At 43.3% G+C, this 18,811-nt stretch overlaps 1 protein-coding gene across 2 annotated transcripts in view; it reads right to left on the bottom strand.

Moving 5' to 3' along the window:
• Positions 1-18,811, bottom strand: part of plxdc2b (plexin domain containing 2b) — a 182,407-nt gene that overhangs the window by 61,355 nt on the left and 102,241 nt on the right. For both annotated transcript variants that reach the window (XM_066680888.1, XM_066680889.1), the window contains exons 5-7: positions 13,334-13,456; positions 11,175-11,293; positions 9,543-9,642 (exon numbers count right to left, since the gene is read on the bottom strand). In XM_066680888.1, coding sequence (XP_066536985.1) covers positions 9,543-9,642; positions 11,175-11,293; positions 13,334-13,456 — 342 coding nt within the window. The remainder of the gene's footprint in view (positions 1-9,542; positions 9,643-11,174; positions 11,294-13,333; positions 13,457-18,811) is intronic.

Here is an 18,811-nt window from a genome sequence, read left to right as displayed (position 1 = left end):
CAATAAGCGTCATTTATACAGCCCTTAAATGGATGTAGTGCAGAAAGGAATGATAAAATACGCAGTATTTGGGCTTGGTGTGTGATGAGATTCAGGGACTACCACTGTCTAGTGCTCAGACACATGTAGACGGTGAACTCCCCTGATCAATGCATATCTTGTCACACACAGACAGCAAACACAAACACACATACACACAAACAATACCTCCTTCAAGGAAAACCCAGCACATAAAGCCCCAAACACAATGTAAAATACAGAGAATAAACTCGGCACTCGACTAGGCACGCTGGGAGCTTCCCCATGAGTCCCAGCTCCTCCCAGTCCTTGGCCAGTAAAAACACGTTATTTGTTACCCCCCCCCCTCAACTCACAAAGCAGGTAATGCACTTGATCTCATTCTCACCAAACACTGCCTAATTAACTCTGTAAATGTTACTCCTCTACATCTCTCTGACCATTACTTTATTCAGCTCAATGCTTGTCTCCCTCAGCAACCCACTGTGTCCGCTCCCCCTGTCCCCTTCCGGCGCAATCTCCGCAACCTATCTCCCACCCACTTCCCTGCCCTTGTGACTTCTGCTCTCCCACCCCCCAGCACCTTCTCATCTCTTGAGGTCAATGACGCCACAGAGTCACTCTGCACAACAGATGACGAAAAACAAAAGACCCATCACACCTGACACAACTACAATCCCTGCTCTCAGCCTTCTCAACAAATGTCACCATTGCAAAAAAGAAATTCTACCAAGACAAAATCAACAATGCTACTGACACCCGGAAGCTGTTTTCAACCTTCAAGTCTCTGCTGAACCCTACACCTCCACCCCCTGCAACCAACCTCACCGCTGACGCATTTGCTGACTTCTTCACCAGCAAAGTTGCTACAATCAGCAGCCGGTTTTCTGACCCCTCTACACAGCCTCCGGCTCCCCCTTCGAATCCTTCTAAACCTACTGCTTCCTTCCCTTCTTTCACTCCTCTCACAGAAGACGAGGTATCAAATCTTCTTAGAGGTGGCCGTCCCACATCCTGTCCACTGGATCCCATTCCTACCACCCTACTGCAAACCATAGCCCCGTCCGCCCCATTGTGTCCGCAGCCACTCATTCCTCACTAACCTCTGGAACATTTCCAAAGACCTTCAAGCAAGCTCAAGTAAGACCTCTACTCAAAAAACCTGCTCTTGCTCCTTCTATAGTAGAGAACTACCGACCAGTCTCTCTCCTCCCCTTCCTGTCTAAAATCATTGAAAGAGCTGTCTTTAAGCAGGCAACAAAATTCCTCTCCCAAGATAACCTTCTTGACTCGAACCAATCCGGCTTCAAGAGCAGCCACTCGACGGAAACTGCACTTCTGTCAGTAATGGAAGCTCTTAAAGATGCAAAAGCAACAGGTCAATCCTCAGTTCTCATTCTGCTCGACCTATCAGCAGCATTTGATACGGTCAACCACCACATCTTACTAAACAAACTCACTGACATGGGCTTCAAGAACAATGCACTCTCCTGGTTTGAGTCTTATCTCACTGGACGATCCTTCAGTGTGTCATGGCTTGGACAAACATCAGTGCGACACCACCTCACCACAGGTGTGCCCCAAGGCTCAGTGCTGGGACCCCTCTTCTTTGCCTTGTACACTACCTCTCTAGGCCCAATCATACATTCGCACGGCTTCTCCTATCACTGCTATGCAGATAACACACAGCTCTATTTATCCTTTCCTCCAGGAGACACTTCAGTGGCAATTCGAATCTCTGACTGTCTCTCTGACATATCTACATGGATGAAGGAACATCACCTCCAATTGAATTTATCCAAAACTGAACTACTGGTCCTCCCAGCCAAGCAAGCTATTCTCCACAACATCAGCATCAAGCTAGGGTCCCTATCAGTGGCTCCCACCAAGGTTGTAAGAAACCTAGGTGTCATGGTTGATGACCAGCTGACCTTCGCAGATCACGTTACCGCTGTAGCTCGATCGTGCCGCTTCTCCCTATTTAACATAAGGAAGATTAGGCCATACCTAATTCAACATGTAACCCAGCTCCTTGTTCAGACGTTAGTAATCTCCCGTCTAGACTATTGCAACGCCCTCCTGACAGGTCTTCCGGCCTGTGCTGTGAGACCGCTACAGATGATCCAGAATGCGGCAGCACGCCTGGTCTTCAACCAACCAAAAAGAGCACATGTCACACCCCTATTAGTTGAGCTGCATTGGCTACCCTTAGCTGCTCGCATCAAATTTAAATCACTAATGATGGCCTTCAGAGTATTCACTGGTTCTGCTCCCATCTACCTCAATAGACTGTTAAAACCATACATTAGCGCCCGCCCTCTCCGTTTCTCAAAGGAGCGCCTACTAACACGACCAACCCCCCGTACCGGTCAGTTGAGACTATTCTCATCTCTGGTACCACGCTGGTGGAACGAGCTTCCAAGCACAGAGCAACAGAGCAACAGAAACCCTCTCTGCATTCAAGAAATCATTGAAAACCCAGCTCTTCCGAGAGTATCTTTTGCACTGAATGTCTTTCTTTAATGCACTTATTACTTCCTGCATATTGCACTTAATGTAAGGTATTTTGTATAATTTGTGCTGTAGTTCGAATGTTAGATCCTCTTTTGTAAGTCGCTTTGGATAAAAGAGTCTGCCAAATGCATAAATGTAAATGTAAATGTTACATGAATATTACAGATATATACTACAGAGATTTTCTGTTATAAACACAGCACAAACGTATTTAACATTTGCAATAATGTATTTTTCCCTAGTAAACAGATATACAATTTCTATTTTGGTTGAAATACAAACCGGATTCCAAAAAAGTTGGGACACTAAACAAATTGTGAATAAAAACTGATGCAATGCAATGATGTGAAGATGGCAAATGTCAATATTTTATTCAGAATAGAACACAAATCACAGATCAAAAGTTTAAACTGAGAGAATGTATCATTTTAAGGGAAAAATATGTCGTTTCAAAATTTCATGACGTCAACAAATCCCAAAAAAGTTGGGACAAGGCCATTTTTTACCACTGTGTGGCATCCCCCCTTCTTCTTACAACACTCAACAGACGCCTGGGGACAGAGGAGACCAGTTTCTCAAGTTTAGAAATAGGAATGCTCTCCCGTTTATGTCTAATACAGGCCTTAACTGTTCAATCGTCTTGGGCCTTCTTTGTTGCACCTTCCTCTTTATGATACACCAAATATTCTCTATAGGTGAAAAATCTGGACTGCAGGCTGCCATTTCAGTCCCCGGATCCTTCTCCTACGTAGCCATGATGTTGTGATTGCTGCAGAATGTGGTCTGGCATTATCTTGTTCAAAAATGCAGTGTCAGAGACTCGCGGAGGGCGGACTGACGGAGGCGGACACACACGCTAAAACACAGATAAACTTTATTTACGGAAAATAATAACGAAACAGAGAAAGACTTTTGCAAAAACCAAAACAAGGGAAAGCAGAAACAGACAGACTTGTAACTAAATGACGACGGAAAAACAAAACAATGACAAGGAAAACTAAGCGAGGCACAGACGAGATAAAACGGGGAACAGACAAACTGAAGGGAGCGATAGAACTATGACATGGGAAAAGAAACAACTGGATACAAAACACTACCAGGGTGAAATGTCCGACAAGATGAAGTGAGAGAAGGGGACTTAAATACACACACCAACGAGACACACCTGAGACAGATAATGAAAGGGCAGGTTAACAAATGAGAGACGGACGAGGAGGCGGAACAAAGGTGGGACTAAGGCGGAGACAAGGACAACAACAGACAGAGCCATGTGCAGAGAGAGCACATGGCGGGGAAAACAGGCGAGGGCGTGACATGCAGGGTCTTCCCTGAAAGAGATGACGTCTAGATGGGAGCATATGTTGTTCTAGAACCTGAACATAGTTCTCTGCATTAATGGTGCCTTTCCAGACATGCAAGCTGCCCATGCCACAAGCACCCATGCAACCCCATACCATCAGTGATGCAGGCTTCTGAACGGAGCATTGATAACAACTTGAGTTATCCTTGTCCTCTCTGGTCCGGATGACATGGCGTCCCAGTGTTCCATAAAGAACTTCAAATCGTGACTCATCCGACCACAGAACAGTCTTCGATTTTGCCACACTTCATTTTAAAAGACCCCTGGCCCAGTGCAAACGTCTCAGCTTGTGGAGCTTGCTTAGAAATGGCTTCCTCTTTGCACTGTAGAGTTTCAGCTGGCAACGGCGGATGGCACGGTGGATTGTGTTCACTGACAATGCTTTCTGGAAGTATTCCTGAGCCCATTCTGTTATTTCCTTGACAGTGGCGTTCCTGTTTGAGGTGCAGTGACGTTTAAGGGCCCGGAGATCAAGAGTATCCAGTAGAGTTTTACGGCCTTGACCCTTACGCACAGCAATTGCTCCAGATTCTCTGAATCTTTTGATGATGTTGTGCACGGTTGATGATGATAACTTAAAAGTCTTTGCTATTTTACACTGGATAACACCATTCTGGTATCGCTGCACTATCTTTCTGCTCAACAATGGTGGAATTGGTGATCCTCTTACCATCTTGGCTTCATAGAGACACTGACACTCTGAGAAGCTCTTTTTATACCCAATCATGTAGTCAATTGACCTAATTAGTGTTAATTGGTCTTCCAGCTGTTCATTATATGCTCAATTTCCTTTTTCCAGCCACTTATTGCTACTTGTCCCAACTTTTTTGGGATTTGTTGACATTGTGAAATTTTAAATCAACATATTTTTCCTTTAAAATGTTACATTTACTCAGAGTAAATTTTTGATCTGTCATCTATGTTCTATTACGAATAAAATATTGACATTTGCCATCTCCACATCATTGCATTCAGTTTTTATTCATAATTTGTTTAGTTTCCCAACTTTTTTGGAATCCGGTTTGTATATATTTAAGGTATTTCACAGTTACAGCTTACAGTTTACAGACTTTTGCTGTAGTTTTTTTTACTGTAAAATTTACAGATTTTTTACAGTGTAAATAAAGCTTTGGTTAATGTCTGAAAGTTTTGGGTTACTGTGCATGTGTGAAAGGGGCTTTATCTCCCGGTCACAGAAAGACTACAGGGTTGCTGATGACTGACCTTGCAATCTCCCAATGATAAGCTCAGACCTTAGGTAGTTTAGATGACTCTGTGCCAGAGACAGCTGCTCCCCACAAGCTGTTCGGTAGTAACTGTCACAAGCTTTACAGTTACATCTGTCAGGGCTGTGACACAAGATGTTTGTGATAATACCAATATACTTTTTTTTTTAAATGATTTTAGAAAATCCATACGTTGATAATATCAATCCTCTGACTTGTTTATGTAATCATTTGGTGTAAGTTCTTTACGTGAGTCATTTAAACACAGCATCAGGATTGGTGGAGGTGGTTTAGTTAAAACAAATATCAGATGTACAAGAACCACATAGTAATACTTGAGATATGACAGAAGTCTGTAACAACAAAACAGGGAAACAACTAATCTGTCTCACCAGCTCAAGCAGAAGCACCCAGTTGAGTTTGAGGAAAGTCAAAAATGCGAGCAGCTCAACAGCCAATGAGCTCTCTCCCAATCAGACAATGACTCAGCACTGCATCTATTTTTAACAATTATAATAAAATACATGAGTAACAATTATTTTGTTGCAATAATATATACTTGAAATTAACATTTTTCACTGTTTTGTCATTTCATCAATAATACTTTTATCATAAAAATGTTGAGCTTGCTTGAGGGCAGAGCATGGAGAGTTCATAGACTATTTAATAACACCATGTTTTTGATTATTAAGGGTGAAGGGAATTTCTGAAATGCTCCTGTCATCTGTGGCTGATTCTCTCTTTTCTGTTTCTCCACTGCACTGATGTGGTGGGAATTCACAGCTGCCAGAAAGCATTTTAAAGGGAAACAATGAAGTGTGTGTGTGTGTCTGACCTAGAATATCCTATCTCCACCATCTTTACATCATCTCTGCCAACAAGAACCTAATGCCTGAGCCTGCATTTCTGTGTTCTCTGCAATGCTTTCAAGCTGCATGAAGCACCAGCGAAGGTCTCGTATCAAATAAAAACGTGCCATTAGCTCTCCAATGAGTTAGAAAGTCATGATCCTTAATTCATCGTAATCTGAAATGATTTGCGTGGGTTTGTTCTCACGTGACCCCTGGATTGGCTGGTCTGAGGTTTACACCAGAGTTATATTTCGTTTGGCAAACTGGCTGACATCAGCATCATTAAAGTTTATTGGTCAGATCAGTAAGAAGCTCTTCACAGAGAAACAGCCTCCTCTACTCTCTACACTAACCTCCTCCACTCACTGGCTCAGTCTGAGGAAACACTTCCAACAGTTCCAGTCGTTTCTGCTATGTTTCCTGGGGATGTATCTTATTTCTCTGCCCCAAAAAGCAACACATGAGGAACATAGAATCCTCTGGATTTAAAATAAAAATAGTTTCTTTTAGAGATTTAACCATAAACAATACTCATCCTTTGGCTGAGTATTAAATTAATATAAAATTCAGTGAAGCCTCTGACACTGACACTTACTTTAAAGTACATGAGCGTACAAAGGTTTGGAAACATATGGTGCTTTTCAACTGCATGGTGCCCACTCTACTCGGATGTACCCCACCAATTTGATCAGTGACATCACAAAATAGTTTAATTTACTCATTGCGAATTTGTGTGTTGTTGTTTCGTGACTAAAGACAGCTCCACGCATTTCAGACAATGTTTTTTATTGTTCAATGTTGCACCGTGAATCTTTTGTCAGCCACCGATCAACTCATATGACCTCTACTGCAGGTTGGGGGTTTTACAAATGGCTAATTTGTGTGAATGTCTGTATTTCCGGGTGACTGTATGTGAGGAGTGTGGTGTGTTCTCCCTGTGTCTGCGTTGGTTTCCTCCGGGTGACTGTCTGTGAGGAGTGTGGTGTGTTCTCCCTGTGTCTACGTGGGTTTCCTCCGGGTGACTGTCTGTGAGGAGTGTGGTGTGCTCTCCCTGTGTCTGTGTGGGTTTCCTCCGGGTGACTGTCTGTGAGGAGTGTGGTGTGTTCTCCCTGTGTCTGCGTGGGTTTCCTCCGGGTGACTGTCTGTGAGGAGTGTGGTGTGTTCTCCCTGTGTCTGCGTGGGTTTCCTCCAGGTGCTCCGGTTTCCTCCCACAGTCCAAAAACACACGTTGGTAGGTAGATTGGCGACTCCAAAGTGTCTGTAGGTGTGAGTGAATGTGTGTGTGTGTATGTTGCCCTGTGAAGGACTGGCGCCCCCTCCAGGGTGTGTTCCTGCCTTGCGCCCAGTGATTCCGGGTGGGCTCTGGACACACCGTGACACTGAACTGGATAAGCGGATGCAGATAATGAATGAATGAATGAATAAATCAGAAAAAACAAAACACAAAATAAAGTTGCCTTTACAATGGAATTATTAACAGTGACATTCATTATGTGTCTAATTCACTTGCCTTGCTGTGACACACACCTCTGTTACATACGACTGATGCAGCACACAAAATAAACCTCAAACACAGTGAGCACAGTAACAGTCTCTAATCCACTGCAATAATATTTGTTTAAAATAATCACAAAACAGTCACATCATTCTACTGTCCTGAAACGTTCCAACAGATTTTGTTATCACCATAAATATTGGTCAATGCAGGAACCACTGCACTCACAGTTCATCATCAAACTCCACCTAGGAGTACATCCATTTACTCACAAGCTATTGAATTCATTTTGTCCATTGGATCAATATGGAAATGACTGGATGAACGACACTCTTCACTGATTTCAGGCACTGAAGCTGATTTATCAACTGCACTCAAACCTCTGCTTCCACATGCTGTTAACTGATTTACCTCATTGTAACACCTCAAGAGGTGGACAACACTGCGCACATTTATTATATAAATGACTAATTGTATTTAAATAATGAGGAAAAATAAAAGTGTAGGGAAACATGGATGTAGAACTAGTGCCTGGGAAATCACAGAGATCCACAAATCCAGCAGTTCTCTGTCTGGGCCCTGGACCCTGTACTTCAGAAGAGCTGCTGAACTAACCTTACATTACTGTGGATTAGGAGAGTTTGACACAGCTGAGTAAAGTAAATAATAAGAGCAGTGTAATGGCAGGGTGGAGCGCCGGGACGTCTGAGAGTCATGTCTGGGTTAATAATCCTGGCGTGGAACTGTGGGATGTGGGGAATGGAGGTTTGTGGCAGTGTGGAGGAGTGTGGGAGAGTTTATTTGAAAAGAGACAGAGAGAAAGAGAGAGAGAGGGAGCTGGGAGACGGGGAGGAGGAGGAGGAGGACAGAGAATGGCCTTTGGGCTGAAATGCATTTGAAGCCACTTTCAATCAGAGGCAATAAATATAAACACACCTCACATTCGGCTGAACCTCAGAACACGTTTGATCTCTCGCACGCTGCTATAACACACTGACACTTTCATTTCACTTCTGTTTTAAGATATGAAGCATTTTTAACGGTGCCATCCTCATTCGGAAACCGTCAGCTGTCAGAATGCGTTTGTACGAGTGCAGCCAACTGAAATAACTCAGCAAAGACACGGCATCTTTCACTGAAAGTTGTGACTGCGACCGTGCAGCTGTAAACCACTCAGCAGGAGATGGACTACAGTTTAATGGACAGATCTCTAATTGCAGAACTACAAAAATGTAGGGAACACACCCTGGAGGGCCATTCACAGGTGATCCGACACTCACACACTCATATATATGGACAATTTTGCATGGCCAGTCCACCTACCAACCTGTGTTTTTGGACCATCAGAGGAAACCCATGCAGTCACTGAGAGAACACACCACACTCCTCACAGACAGAGACCCGAGGCAGGGCATGAACCCTCCACTGTGCTGCACATGTTAACAATGTAATATTAACTGTAACGGAGCAGGATGAGTGAATGAGTGAGGCATTGGTGAGTAACAGAGTATCTGAGGGAGTGAGTGAATGAGTGAGGGAGTCATGAGTGACAGAGTAGCTAAAGAAGTGAGTGAATGAGTGAGTGTGTGACTGAGAAATCGAGAGTGTGTTTGACCTGAGAAAATGATGGCATGAGACGATGAATGTGTGCCTGAGTAATTGAGTGAAGGATTGCGTCAGTGTGTCATTGAGTGAGAGGATGAGTGTATAAGTGAGGCACTGATGAGTGACAGAGTGGCTGAGGGAGTGAGTGAATGAGTGCGAGACTGAGTAACCGATTTAGAGTCAGTGAGTGAGTGATTGTATGAGTAACTGAAGGACAGACTGAAAAAATGAATGAGTGAATGTGTGAGTGCATAACTGCATAAGCGAATGAGTAATTGTGTGGTTGCTGGAATTACTGACTGTGTGTGTGTGTGTGTGTGTGAGACTGAAACTGAGTTAAAGAGTGAGTGAGTGAGTGAATGAATGAGTGAATGGTACTAGACATGTACCCCAGAAATGTAAGAATATCGTGACAGTCTCTCTTCTTTAAAAGAGTGCAGAGAGGAAATACAATTAATGTGTGTGGGACTCACTGGGGATCTGCTGGATCCTGTGGACCACCACAAAGGCGTCTGAAAGCCCCACCTTCACCGGGTGGTTGACAGAGCTGATCCTGGCGATCTGAATTGGAACCTGAGAACAGAACCCAAAACAACACTAATTAATAACTACACCGTTCACTACAAATAGTTCTAACCAAGATATGAATACATGCACAGCACTGTGTTTATCCAGAGCGCCTTACACCGACACATAATCAGACTACAGTGGGAGAGGCAGTGTTAAGTGTTCCTGCCCAAGCTGGGATTTGAACCCCAGGCTGCTGTGTGGAACTGCCATTAATGAACTCATTCATTCATTTTTCTGTAACCACTTCATTCTCATCAGGGTCGTGCGGGTCCCGAGCCTACCCACAATCACTGGGCACAAGACAGCACGGAAGTCCCTGGACCCAACTCCAACATGTGTGCTTGGACTGTGGGAGGAGACCGGACCAGCAGGAGGAAACCCATGCAGACACAGGGAGAACACACCACACTCCTCCCCGAGTAAGAAGAAAAGGTGATCTTCAGGAAGGTCACTAATACTGGATGAGGAGACGCTTCCGCTCATTCCAAAGGGACTGGGTGGAGCTCCATTTCTCCAGACACTTTGGTCTATGCTTATTACTGGGCATGGTGACCGTTGGCTCATGTGCAGCTGCTCCAGAGTGTCCCAATTTCATGGAGATTATATTAGCTGTGTGCACACAAATGAACATCTGTATCCACAATAGCAGTGAGAGAGCAGTGCAGAGTTCAGCTATGACTGAGAGACAAACAACCATCACAGAGAGAGAGAGAGAGAGAGAGAGAGAGAGAGAGAGAGAGAGAGAGAGAGAGAGATTTCTGAGACAGCTGTCAGTGTAAACAGGAAATTGTTTAATATAGAGACAAAACAAGGGCTATGTCTGAAATGCCCCCTATTTACTATATAGTGCACTGTTATAGGGCTCTGCCATTTTGTAGCAGTGTTCAAAAACAGTACAGCATATGCACTGAGATTAGAAAACTAAGATTCTGCCCATAGAAGTGTATAGTGTTTCTTCACAAACCCACATGAGGTGTAGTGTCCAAAATCATCCATTACCATCGTGAATTCATTCATTCATTTATTCAGTCATTCATTTTCTAAAACCCCTTATCCAGTTCAGGGTCGCGGTGGGTCCGGAGCCTACCTGGAATCATTGGGCGCAAGGCGAGAACACACCCTGGAGGGGGGGGCCAGTCCTTCACAGGGCAACACACACACACACATTCACTCACACACTCACACCTACGGACACCTTTGAGTTGCCACCTACCAACGTGTGTTTTTGACTGTGGGAGGAAATCGGAGCACCCAGAAGAAACCCACGCAGACACAGGGAGAACACTGAATTCAGTTCCTTATAATAGTGCACTATATAGTGAGTAATTTAAGGAATAGTGAGTAGGAGCCATTTTACTCAATAGGTATTTAAGCTCTAATAGTGTCCCAATCCAACTACCTGCTAAATATGGATGGTGTGGGTGTGAGTTTGTTTAACCAAGTGGATAAATGAATGAGTTCCAGGCCAGTTCCATAACATACTCCACAGCTAATCAGAAAACAAGAAACGAAAACAGGAAAACATGTCAACACACCTCTTTGTAGGCGAAGACGATTCTCCCGTCGCTGTGTAGCGTGGCCTGGAAGGTGAAGCTGCCCAGATTATATGAGTCCTGAAGGTGAACATGATCCCACTGGACCACCAGTGCAGTACCTTTACACACACACACACACACACTTTTTTCATAAATGATAGAAACAAATATATATAAAGTATATGCTTTGAATTTCCTTTCACTTCCACGCACAGACCCCTCATGAGCACCACCTACCCCTATAACTCCATTGTGTACGTAAACATCTGACCACTAATGAAATGCTGAAATGTCCAGTCATTCTTTACCCTATTCATCGCTGGTCAGTTTCTGACCACAGGAGCAGATATGAATGATCAGTGATTAAATGGTGGGCCATTGTCAACTCAACACAAGTCAGTGTCGGGGTCCAACAACCAAACAAACCCGGCCAAGAGCCGCAATGTGGTCTCAAACTGACCACTGATGAAGGCCTAGAGAATCTGAAACACAAACTATATCAGCAGATTGAGTAACAATATGGAAGCTCCAAACTGACACATACCCCAAGATTGGACCCTGCAATTACACACACACACAGATGCAAACAGGCAGACTGGTATCGATCAGTCAGAGCTCTCACTGACGCAAATTAACTTAATCAGCCCTGATCGAGTTATGGCAGTGATGCGGATCTCTGCCTTATTATATCCCAGAGCTCTCATTGTGGTCCGCACACATACGTCTGGACATGCATTACATGACATCACCACAGAGCAGGGGCCAGCCAAGGTCTAAAGGCTACAGAAGTGGGCTTGGGACTGAAACATAACTGCTTCCCAAGTGCCGAGGTTGCTGTGTGTGTGTTCACTGCTCCAAATCACTAGTGTGTGTTAGTGCTGGGCGATATGAGCGCAAATCAATATCACGATTAATTTAACATTTTACTTCGATTACGATTAATTAATGATTATTTTGTTTTTGTGTTTTTGACGCTCTTAGTTCAGTGACGAAGCTTGTACTGTAAATATGCTCCAGTATTAAACATGGAATATTTTTTCTAATGTTGCTGGGAGCTTCTTCCTCTTGTTTTTTCTCAGTGTTTACATTTGTCTCCTTCTGGTTCAGTGTAGTCTTAACACAGTCAAAACACAGCACGTCCAAACCACAGCTGTGGTGTTTATCTTGGGTAGTAGCTGCTCGAGTCGCTCGGTCGCCCTCGGTTGCTTCAGTGTGGCAGATAGGGGCAGAATCACATGACTAAAGCTTGGTAATGTGATTTTAAAGGGACAGTACATGAACACACAGTGGGGACATAACAGAATAAAAATAATAGATATAGACAAGGCTATGTCGATTAGAAATTCTGAACGTTGATTTCAAATTATTTTTTAATTAACTGCCCAGCCCTAGTGTGTGTGGCTGTGCGTTCAAACCTGCTTACACACTTGCACTGAGGGAAACACAGTCCCCACAAAGTAACACATCAGAACCATTCCATGATGCTTGTTGTTTTACACTGGACACTGCGTCACGAGGCGAAAGCAGTCTCTGCTTACCCTGCATTTTCCTGTGATAACACTATTTACAAAGGTTTATTATTTGTATCCTGCTTTAATAATCTGTATATTGTGTAAATTTAAACACAGCGTTTAGTTTGGAATTGATCCAACATCAGGCTGTTGGTCTGGTTACTTTTACAAGGCCAAGGTTTGCTCTGAAATGCTGCTACAGTTTAAAATACAGCTGTTTGTAGACTGTACATTTAGCGTGAAAACTGAACAGTGGACTGCTTCTGCGTGACGTGTGGCTGATAAACACAGCAGAGTAACGTGCACTGCATTTCACTGAAATGAGCTTTGAAAAGCAGACAGGTTTTAAAGATGGGTTAAGAGAGAGTTAAGGGTAGGGTTAAGCTGGTAGTCCTTAAGGAAAGTGGAAGACTACATACAGATGGAAGACTTAAAACACATGGTTAAAGAAACATGACACAGTCTCTGTATTAACTCTCCTTTCTGTCTCTCTCTTTCTCAGTCCTTTATATCTGCCTTTCTTTCTGTTTTTCTCACTGTATCTTATGGTTTTATGGTTCACACACACACACACACACACACACACACACACACACACACAGTAACTCTCTCTCTGTTTCTTCTGATATAAGCAGGATAAGTCTTTACCATTGTCGAAGTAAATGACGGTTGAATTTCTTGACAGACTGGGGTCAAAGTTGGCCATGAGAGGAGCGATGTACTGAGTGGCGGTCAGCATCCTGTGGACCACGTCTCCAGTGTAGATAAAGCCTGCAAAACAGCAAATATAACACATGGGTCAAAAGTTCACGCAAACAATGGTCCCCTGTGTCTGCACTGAATGCTGAGATCTACCCTGTGTGGCCAGTGTGTGGACGTTCAGAGTTTCCTCTGAAATCCAGAGCTTTAACAAAGTGTTTGTCACCCCCAAGGACCTTAAAAAAATGTGCAGACCACCTACATGTGCCCAGTCATTCTATTCTGTATCTGGTAAATGCCAGATATAAATCTAATAACGCTGCCTACGCTTCTAATAACGCTTCTAATAATGCTGCCATCATTTATTCATTGTTAGAGTGAACAGTTAAAGCTCCAGAAAAAAAAACCAGATCGGTGAAAAAACAAAAACATCCGCCCGCTCCTCCTCACTCATTTCTCTATCCTGGCCTCCAGCCAGTGCCGGCCCGCCCGTGATTAATTAACTAATTAAGCACATAAACTCCCATCACTTCAGTGCATTCAGCTGAGTCATTCAGCACCGCCTGCATGAGCGCACACACTTTTATACACACTGCTACAGGGATATGTGTGTATATACGTATAAGGATGAGTGTTTGTATTTCAATTATGTGTGTTTAAATAAACGTTGAGTGTGTAAATGTAAATGTTGAGTGTGCATATGTAAATGAGGAGTGAGTATTTGCAAAGGATAAGTGTTTGTATTTCAATTATGTGTGTTTAAGTTAATATTGAGTGTGTAAATGTGAAGGATGAGTGTGTATATGTAAATGAGTGTGTATATGTAAATGTATAAAAGTAAAGGAGTGTGTACATGTAAAAGATGAGTGTGTATATGTAAATGTGTGTGTATATGTAAATGTATAAAAGTAAAGGAGTGTGTACATGTAAAGGACGAGTGGGTACATGTAAAGGACGAGTGGGTACATGTAAAGGACGAGTGGGTACATGTAAAGGACGAGCGTGTACATGTAAAGACGAGTGTGTACATGTAAAGGACGAGTGGGTACATGTAAAGGACGAGCGTGTACATGTAAAAGATGAGTGGGTACATGTAAAGGACGAGTGTGTACATGTAAAGGACGAGCGGGTACATGTAAAGGACGAGCGTGTACATGTAAAGGACGAGTGTGTACATGTAAAGGACGAGTGTGTACATGTAAAGGACGAGTGTGTACATGTAAAGGACGAGTGTGTACATGTAAAGGACGAGTGTGTACATGTAAAGGACGAGTGGGTACATGTAAAGGACAAGTGTGTACATGTAAATGACGAGTGTGTACATGTAAAGGACGGGTGTGTACATGTAAAGGACGGGTGTGTACATGTAAAGGACGAGTGTGTACATGTAAAAGACGAGTGTGTACATGTAAAGACGAGTGTGTACATGTAAAGGAGGAGTGTGTACATGTAAAGGACGAGTGTGTACATGTAAAGGACGAGTGGGTACATGTAAAGGACGAGCGTGTACATGTAAAGGACGAGTGAGTACATGTAAAGACGAGTGTGTACATGTAAAGGACGAGTGGGTACATGTAAAGGACGAGTGTGTACATGTAAAGGACGAGTGGGTACATGTAAAGGACGAGTGGGTACATGTAAAGGATGAGTGTGTACATGTAAAGGACGAGCGTGTACATGTAAAGGACGAGTGGGTACATGTAGAGACGAGTGTGTACATGTAAAGGACGAGTGGGTACATGTAAAGGACGAGCGTGTACATGTAAAGGACGAGTGTGTACATGTAAAAGATGAGTGGGTACATGTAAAGGACGAGCGTGTACATGTAAAGGACGAGCGGGTACATGTAAAGGACGAGCGTGTACATGTAAAGACGAGTGGGTACATGTAAAGGACGAGTGTGTACATGTAAAGGACGAGTGTGTACATGTAAAGGACGAGTGGGTACATGTAAAGGACGAGTGTGTACATGTAAAGGACGAGTGGGTACATGTAAAGGACGAGTGTGTACATGTAAATGACGAGTGTGTACATGTAAAGGACGGGTGTGTACATGTAAAGGACGGGTGTGTACATGTAAAGGACGAGTGTGTACATGTAAAAGACGAGTGTGTACATGTAAAGACGAGTGTGTACATGTAAAGGAGGAGTGTGTACATGTAAAGGACGAGTGTGTACATGTAAAGGACGAGTGTGTACATGTAAAAGACGGGTGTGTACATGTAAAGGACGAGTGGGTACATGTAAAGGACGAGTGTGTACATGTAAAAGACGGGTGTGTACATGTAAAGGACGGGTGTGTACATGTAAAGGACGAGTGTGTACATGTAAAAGACGAGTGTGTACATGTAAAGACGAGTGTGTACATGTAAAGGAGGAGTGTGTACATGTAAAGGACGAGTGTGTACATGTAAAAGACGAGTGTGTACATGTAAAGACGAGTGTGTACATGTAAAGGAGGAGTGTGTACATGTAAAGGAGGAGTGTGTACATGTAAAGGACAAGTGTGTACATGTAAAGGACGAGTGTGTACATGTAAAGGACGAGTGGGTACATGTAAAGGACGGGTGTGTACATGTAAAGGACGAGTGTGTACATGTAAAGGACGAGTGGGTACATGTAAAGGACGGGTGTGTACATGTAAAGGACGAGTGTGTACATGTAAAAGACGAGTGTGTACATGTAAAAGACGAGTGTGTACATGTAAAGGACGAGTGTGTACATGTAAAAGACGAGTGTGTACATGTAAAGGACGAGCGTGTACATGTAAAAGATGAGTGTGTACATGTAAAGGAGGAGTGTGTACATGTAAAGGACGAGTGTGTACATGTAAAGACGAGTGTGTACATGTAAAGGACGGGTGTGTACATGTAAAGGACGAGTGTGTACATGTAAAAGACGAGTGTGTACATGTAAAGACGAGTGTGTACATGTAAAGGAGGAGTGTGTACATGTAAAGGACGAGTGTGTACATGTAAAGGACGAGTGTGTACATGTAAAAGACGAGTGTGTACATGTAAAGACGAGTGTGTACATGTAAAGGACGAGTGTGTACATGTAAAGGACGAGTGTGTACATGTAAAGGACGAGTGTGTACATGTAAAGGACGAGTGGGTACATGTAAAGGACGGGTGTGTACATGTAAAGGACGAGTGTGTACATGTAAAGGACGAGTGGGTACATGTAAAGGACGGGTGTGTACATGTAAAGGACGAGTGGGTACATGTAAAGGACGAGTGTGTACATGTAAAGGACGAGTGTGTACATGTAAAAGACGGGTGTGTACATGTAAAGGACGAGTGTGTACATGTAAAGGACGAGTGTGTACATGTAAAAGACGAGTGTGTACATGTAAAGGACGAGCGTGTACATGTAAAAGATGAGTGTGTACATGTAAAGGAGGAGTGTGTACATGTAAAGGACGAGTGTGTACATGTAAAGACGAGTGTGTACATGTAAAGGACGGGTGTGTACATGTAAAGGACGAGTGTGTACATGTAAAAGACGAGTGTGTACATGTAAAGACGAGTGTGTACATGTAAAGGAGGAGTGTGTACATGTAAAGGACGAGTGTGTACATGTAAAAGACGAGTGTGTACATGTAAAGACGAGTGTGTACATGTAAAGGAGGAGTGTGTACATGTAAAGGAGGAGTGTGTACATGTAAAGGACAAGTGTGTACATGTAAAGGACGAGTGTGTACATGTAAAGGACGAGTGGGTACATGTAAAGGACGGGTGTGTACATGTAAAGGACGAGTGTGTACATGTAAAGGACGAGTGGGTACATGTAAAGGACGGGTGTGTACATGTAAAGGACGAGTGTGTACATGTAAAAGACGAGTGTGTACATGTAAAAGACGAGTGTGTACATGTAAAGGACGAGTGTGTACATGTAAAAGACGAGTGTGTACATGTAAAGGACGAGCGTGTACATGTAAAAGATGAGTGTGTACATGTAAAGGAGGAGTGTGTACATGTAAAGGACGAGTGTGTACATGTAAAGACGAGTGTGTACATGTAAAGGACGGGTGTGTACATGTAAAGGACGAGTGTGTACATGTAAAAGACGAGTGTGTACATGTAAAGACGAGTGTGTACATGTAAAGGAGGAGTGTGTACATGTAAAGGACGAGTGTGTACATGTAAAGGACGAGTGTGTACATGTAAAAGACGAGTGTGTACATGTAAAGACGAGTGTGTACATGTAAAGGACGAGTGTGTACATGTAAAGGACGAGTGTGTACATGTAAAGGACGAGTGTGTACATGTAAAGGACGAGTGGGTACATGTAAAGGACGGGTGTGTACATGTAAAGGACGAGTGTGTACATGTAAAGGACGAGTGGGTACATGTAAAGGACGGGTGTGTACATGTAAAGGACGAGTGGGTACATGTAAAGGACGAGTGTGTACATGTAAAGGACGAGTGTGTACATGTAAAGGACGAGTGGGTACATGTAAAGGACGGGTGTGTACATGTAAAGGACGAGTGGGTACATGTAAAGGACGAGTGGGTACATGTAAAGGACGGGTGTGTACATGTAAAGGACGAGTGTGTACATGTAAAGAACAAGTGCGTATATGTAAATGACGAGTGTGTACATGTAAAAGACGAGTGTTTACATGTAAAGGACGAGTGCATATATGTAAATGATGAGTGTGTACATGTAAAGGACGAGTGTGTATATGTAAATGATGAGTGTGTACATGTAAAGGACGAGTGTGTATATGTAAAGAACGAGTGTGTACATGTAAAAGATGAGTGTGTATATGTAAAGGACGAGTGGGTACATGTAAAGGATGAGTGTGTACATGTAAAGGACGAGCGTGTACATGTAAAGGACGAGTGGGTACATGTAAAGACGAGTGTGTACATGTAAAGGACGAGTGGGTACATGTAAAGGACGAGCGTGTACATGTAAAGGACGAGTGTGTACATGTAAAAGATGAGTGGGTACATGTAAAGGACGAGCGTGTACATGTAAAGGACGAGCGGGTACATGTAAAGGACGAGCGTGTACATGTAAAGACGAGTGGGTACATGTAAAGGACGAGTGTGTACATGTAAAGGACGAGTGTGTACATGTAAAGGACGAGTGGGTACATGTAAAGGACGAGCGTGTACATGTAAAGGACGAGCGGGTACATGTAAAGGACGAGCGTGTACATGTAAAGACGAGTGGGTACATGTAAAGGACGAGTGTGTACATGTAAAGGACGAGTGTGTACATGTAAAGGACGAGTGGGTACATGTAAAGGACGAGTGTGTACATGTAAAGGACGAGTGGGTACATGTAAAGGACGAGTGTGTACATGTAAATGACGAGTGTGTACATGTAAAGGACGGGTGTGTACATGTAAAGGAGGAGTGTGTACATGTAAAGGACGAGTGTGTACATGTAAAAGACGAGTGTGTACATGTAAAG

The sequence above is a fragment of the Hoplias malabaricus genome, chromosome 9 (assembly GCF_029633855.1).
Source record: "Hoplias malabaricus isolate fHopMal1 chromosome 9, fHopMal1.hap1, whole genome shotgun sequence".
NCBI classification, from domain to species: Eukaryota; Metazoa; Chordata; class Actinopteri; order Characiformes; family Erythrinidae; genus Hoplias; species Hoplias malabaricus.
The sequence above is the reverse complement of the archived record's forward strand: the minus strand, read 5'-3'. Positions and strand labels throughout refer to the sequence as shown.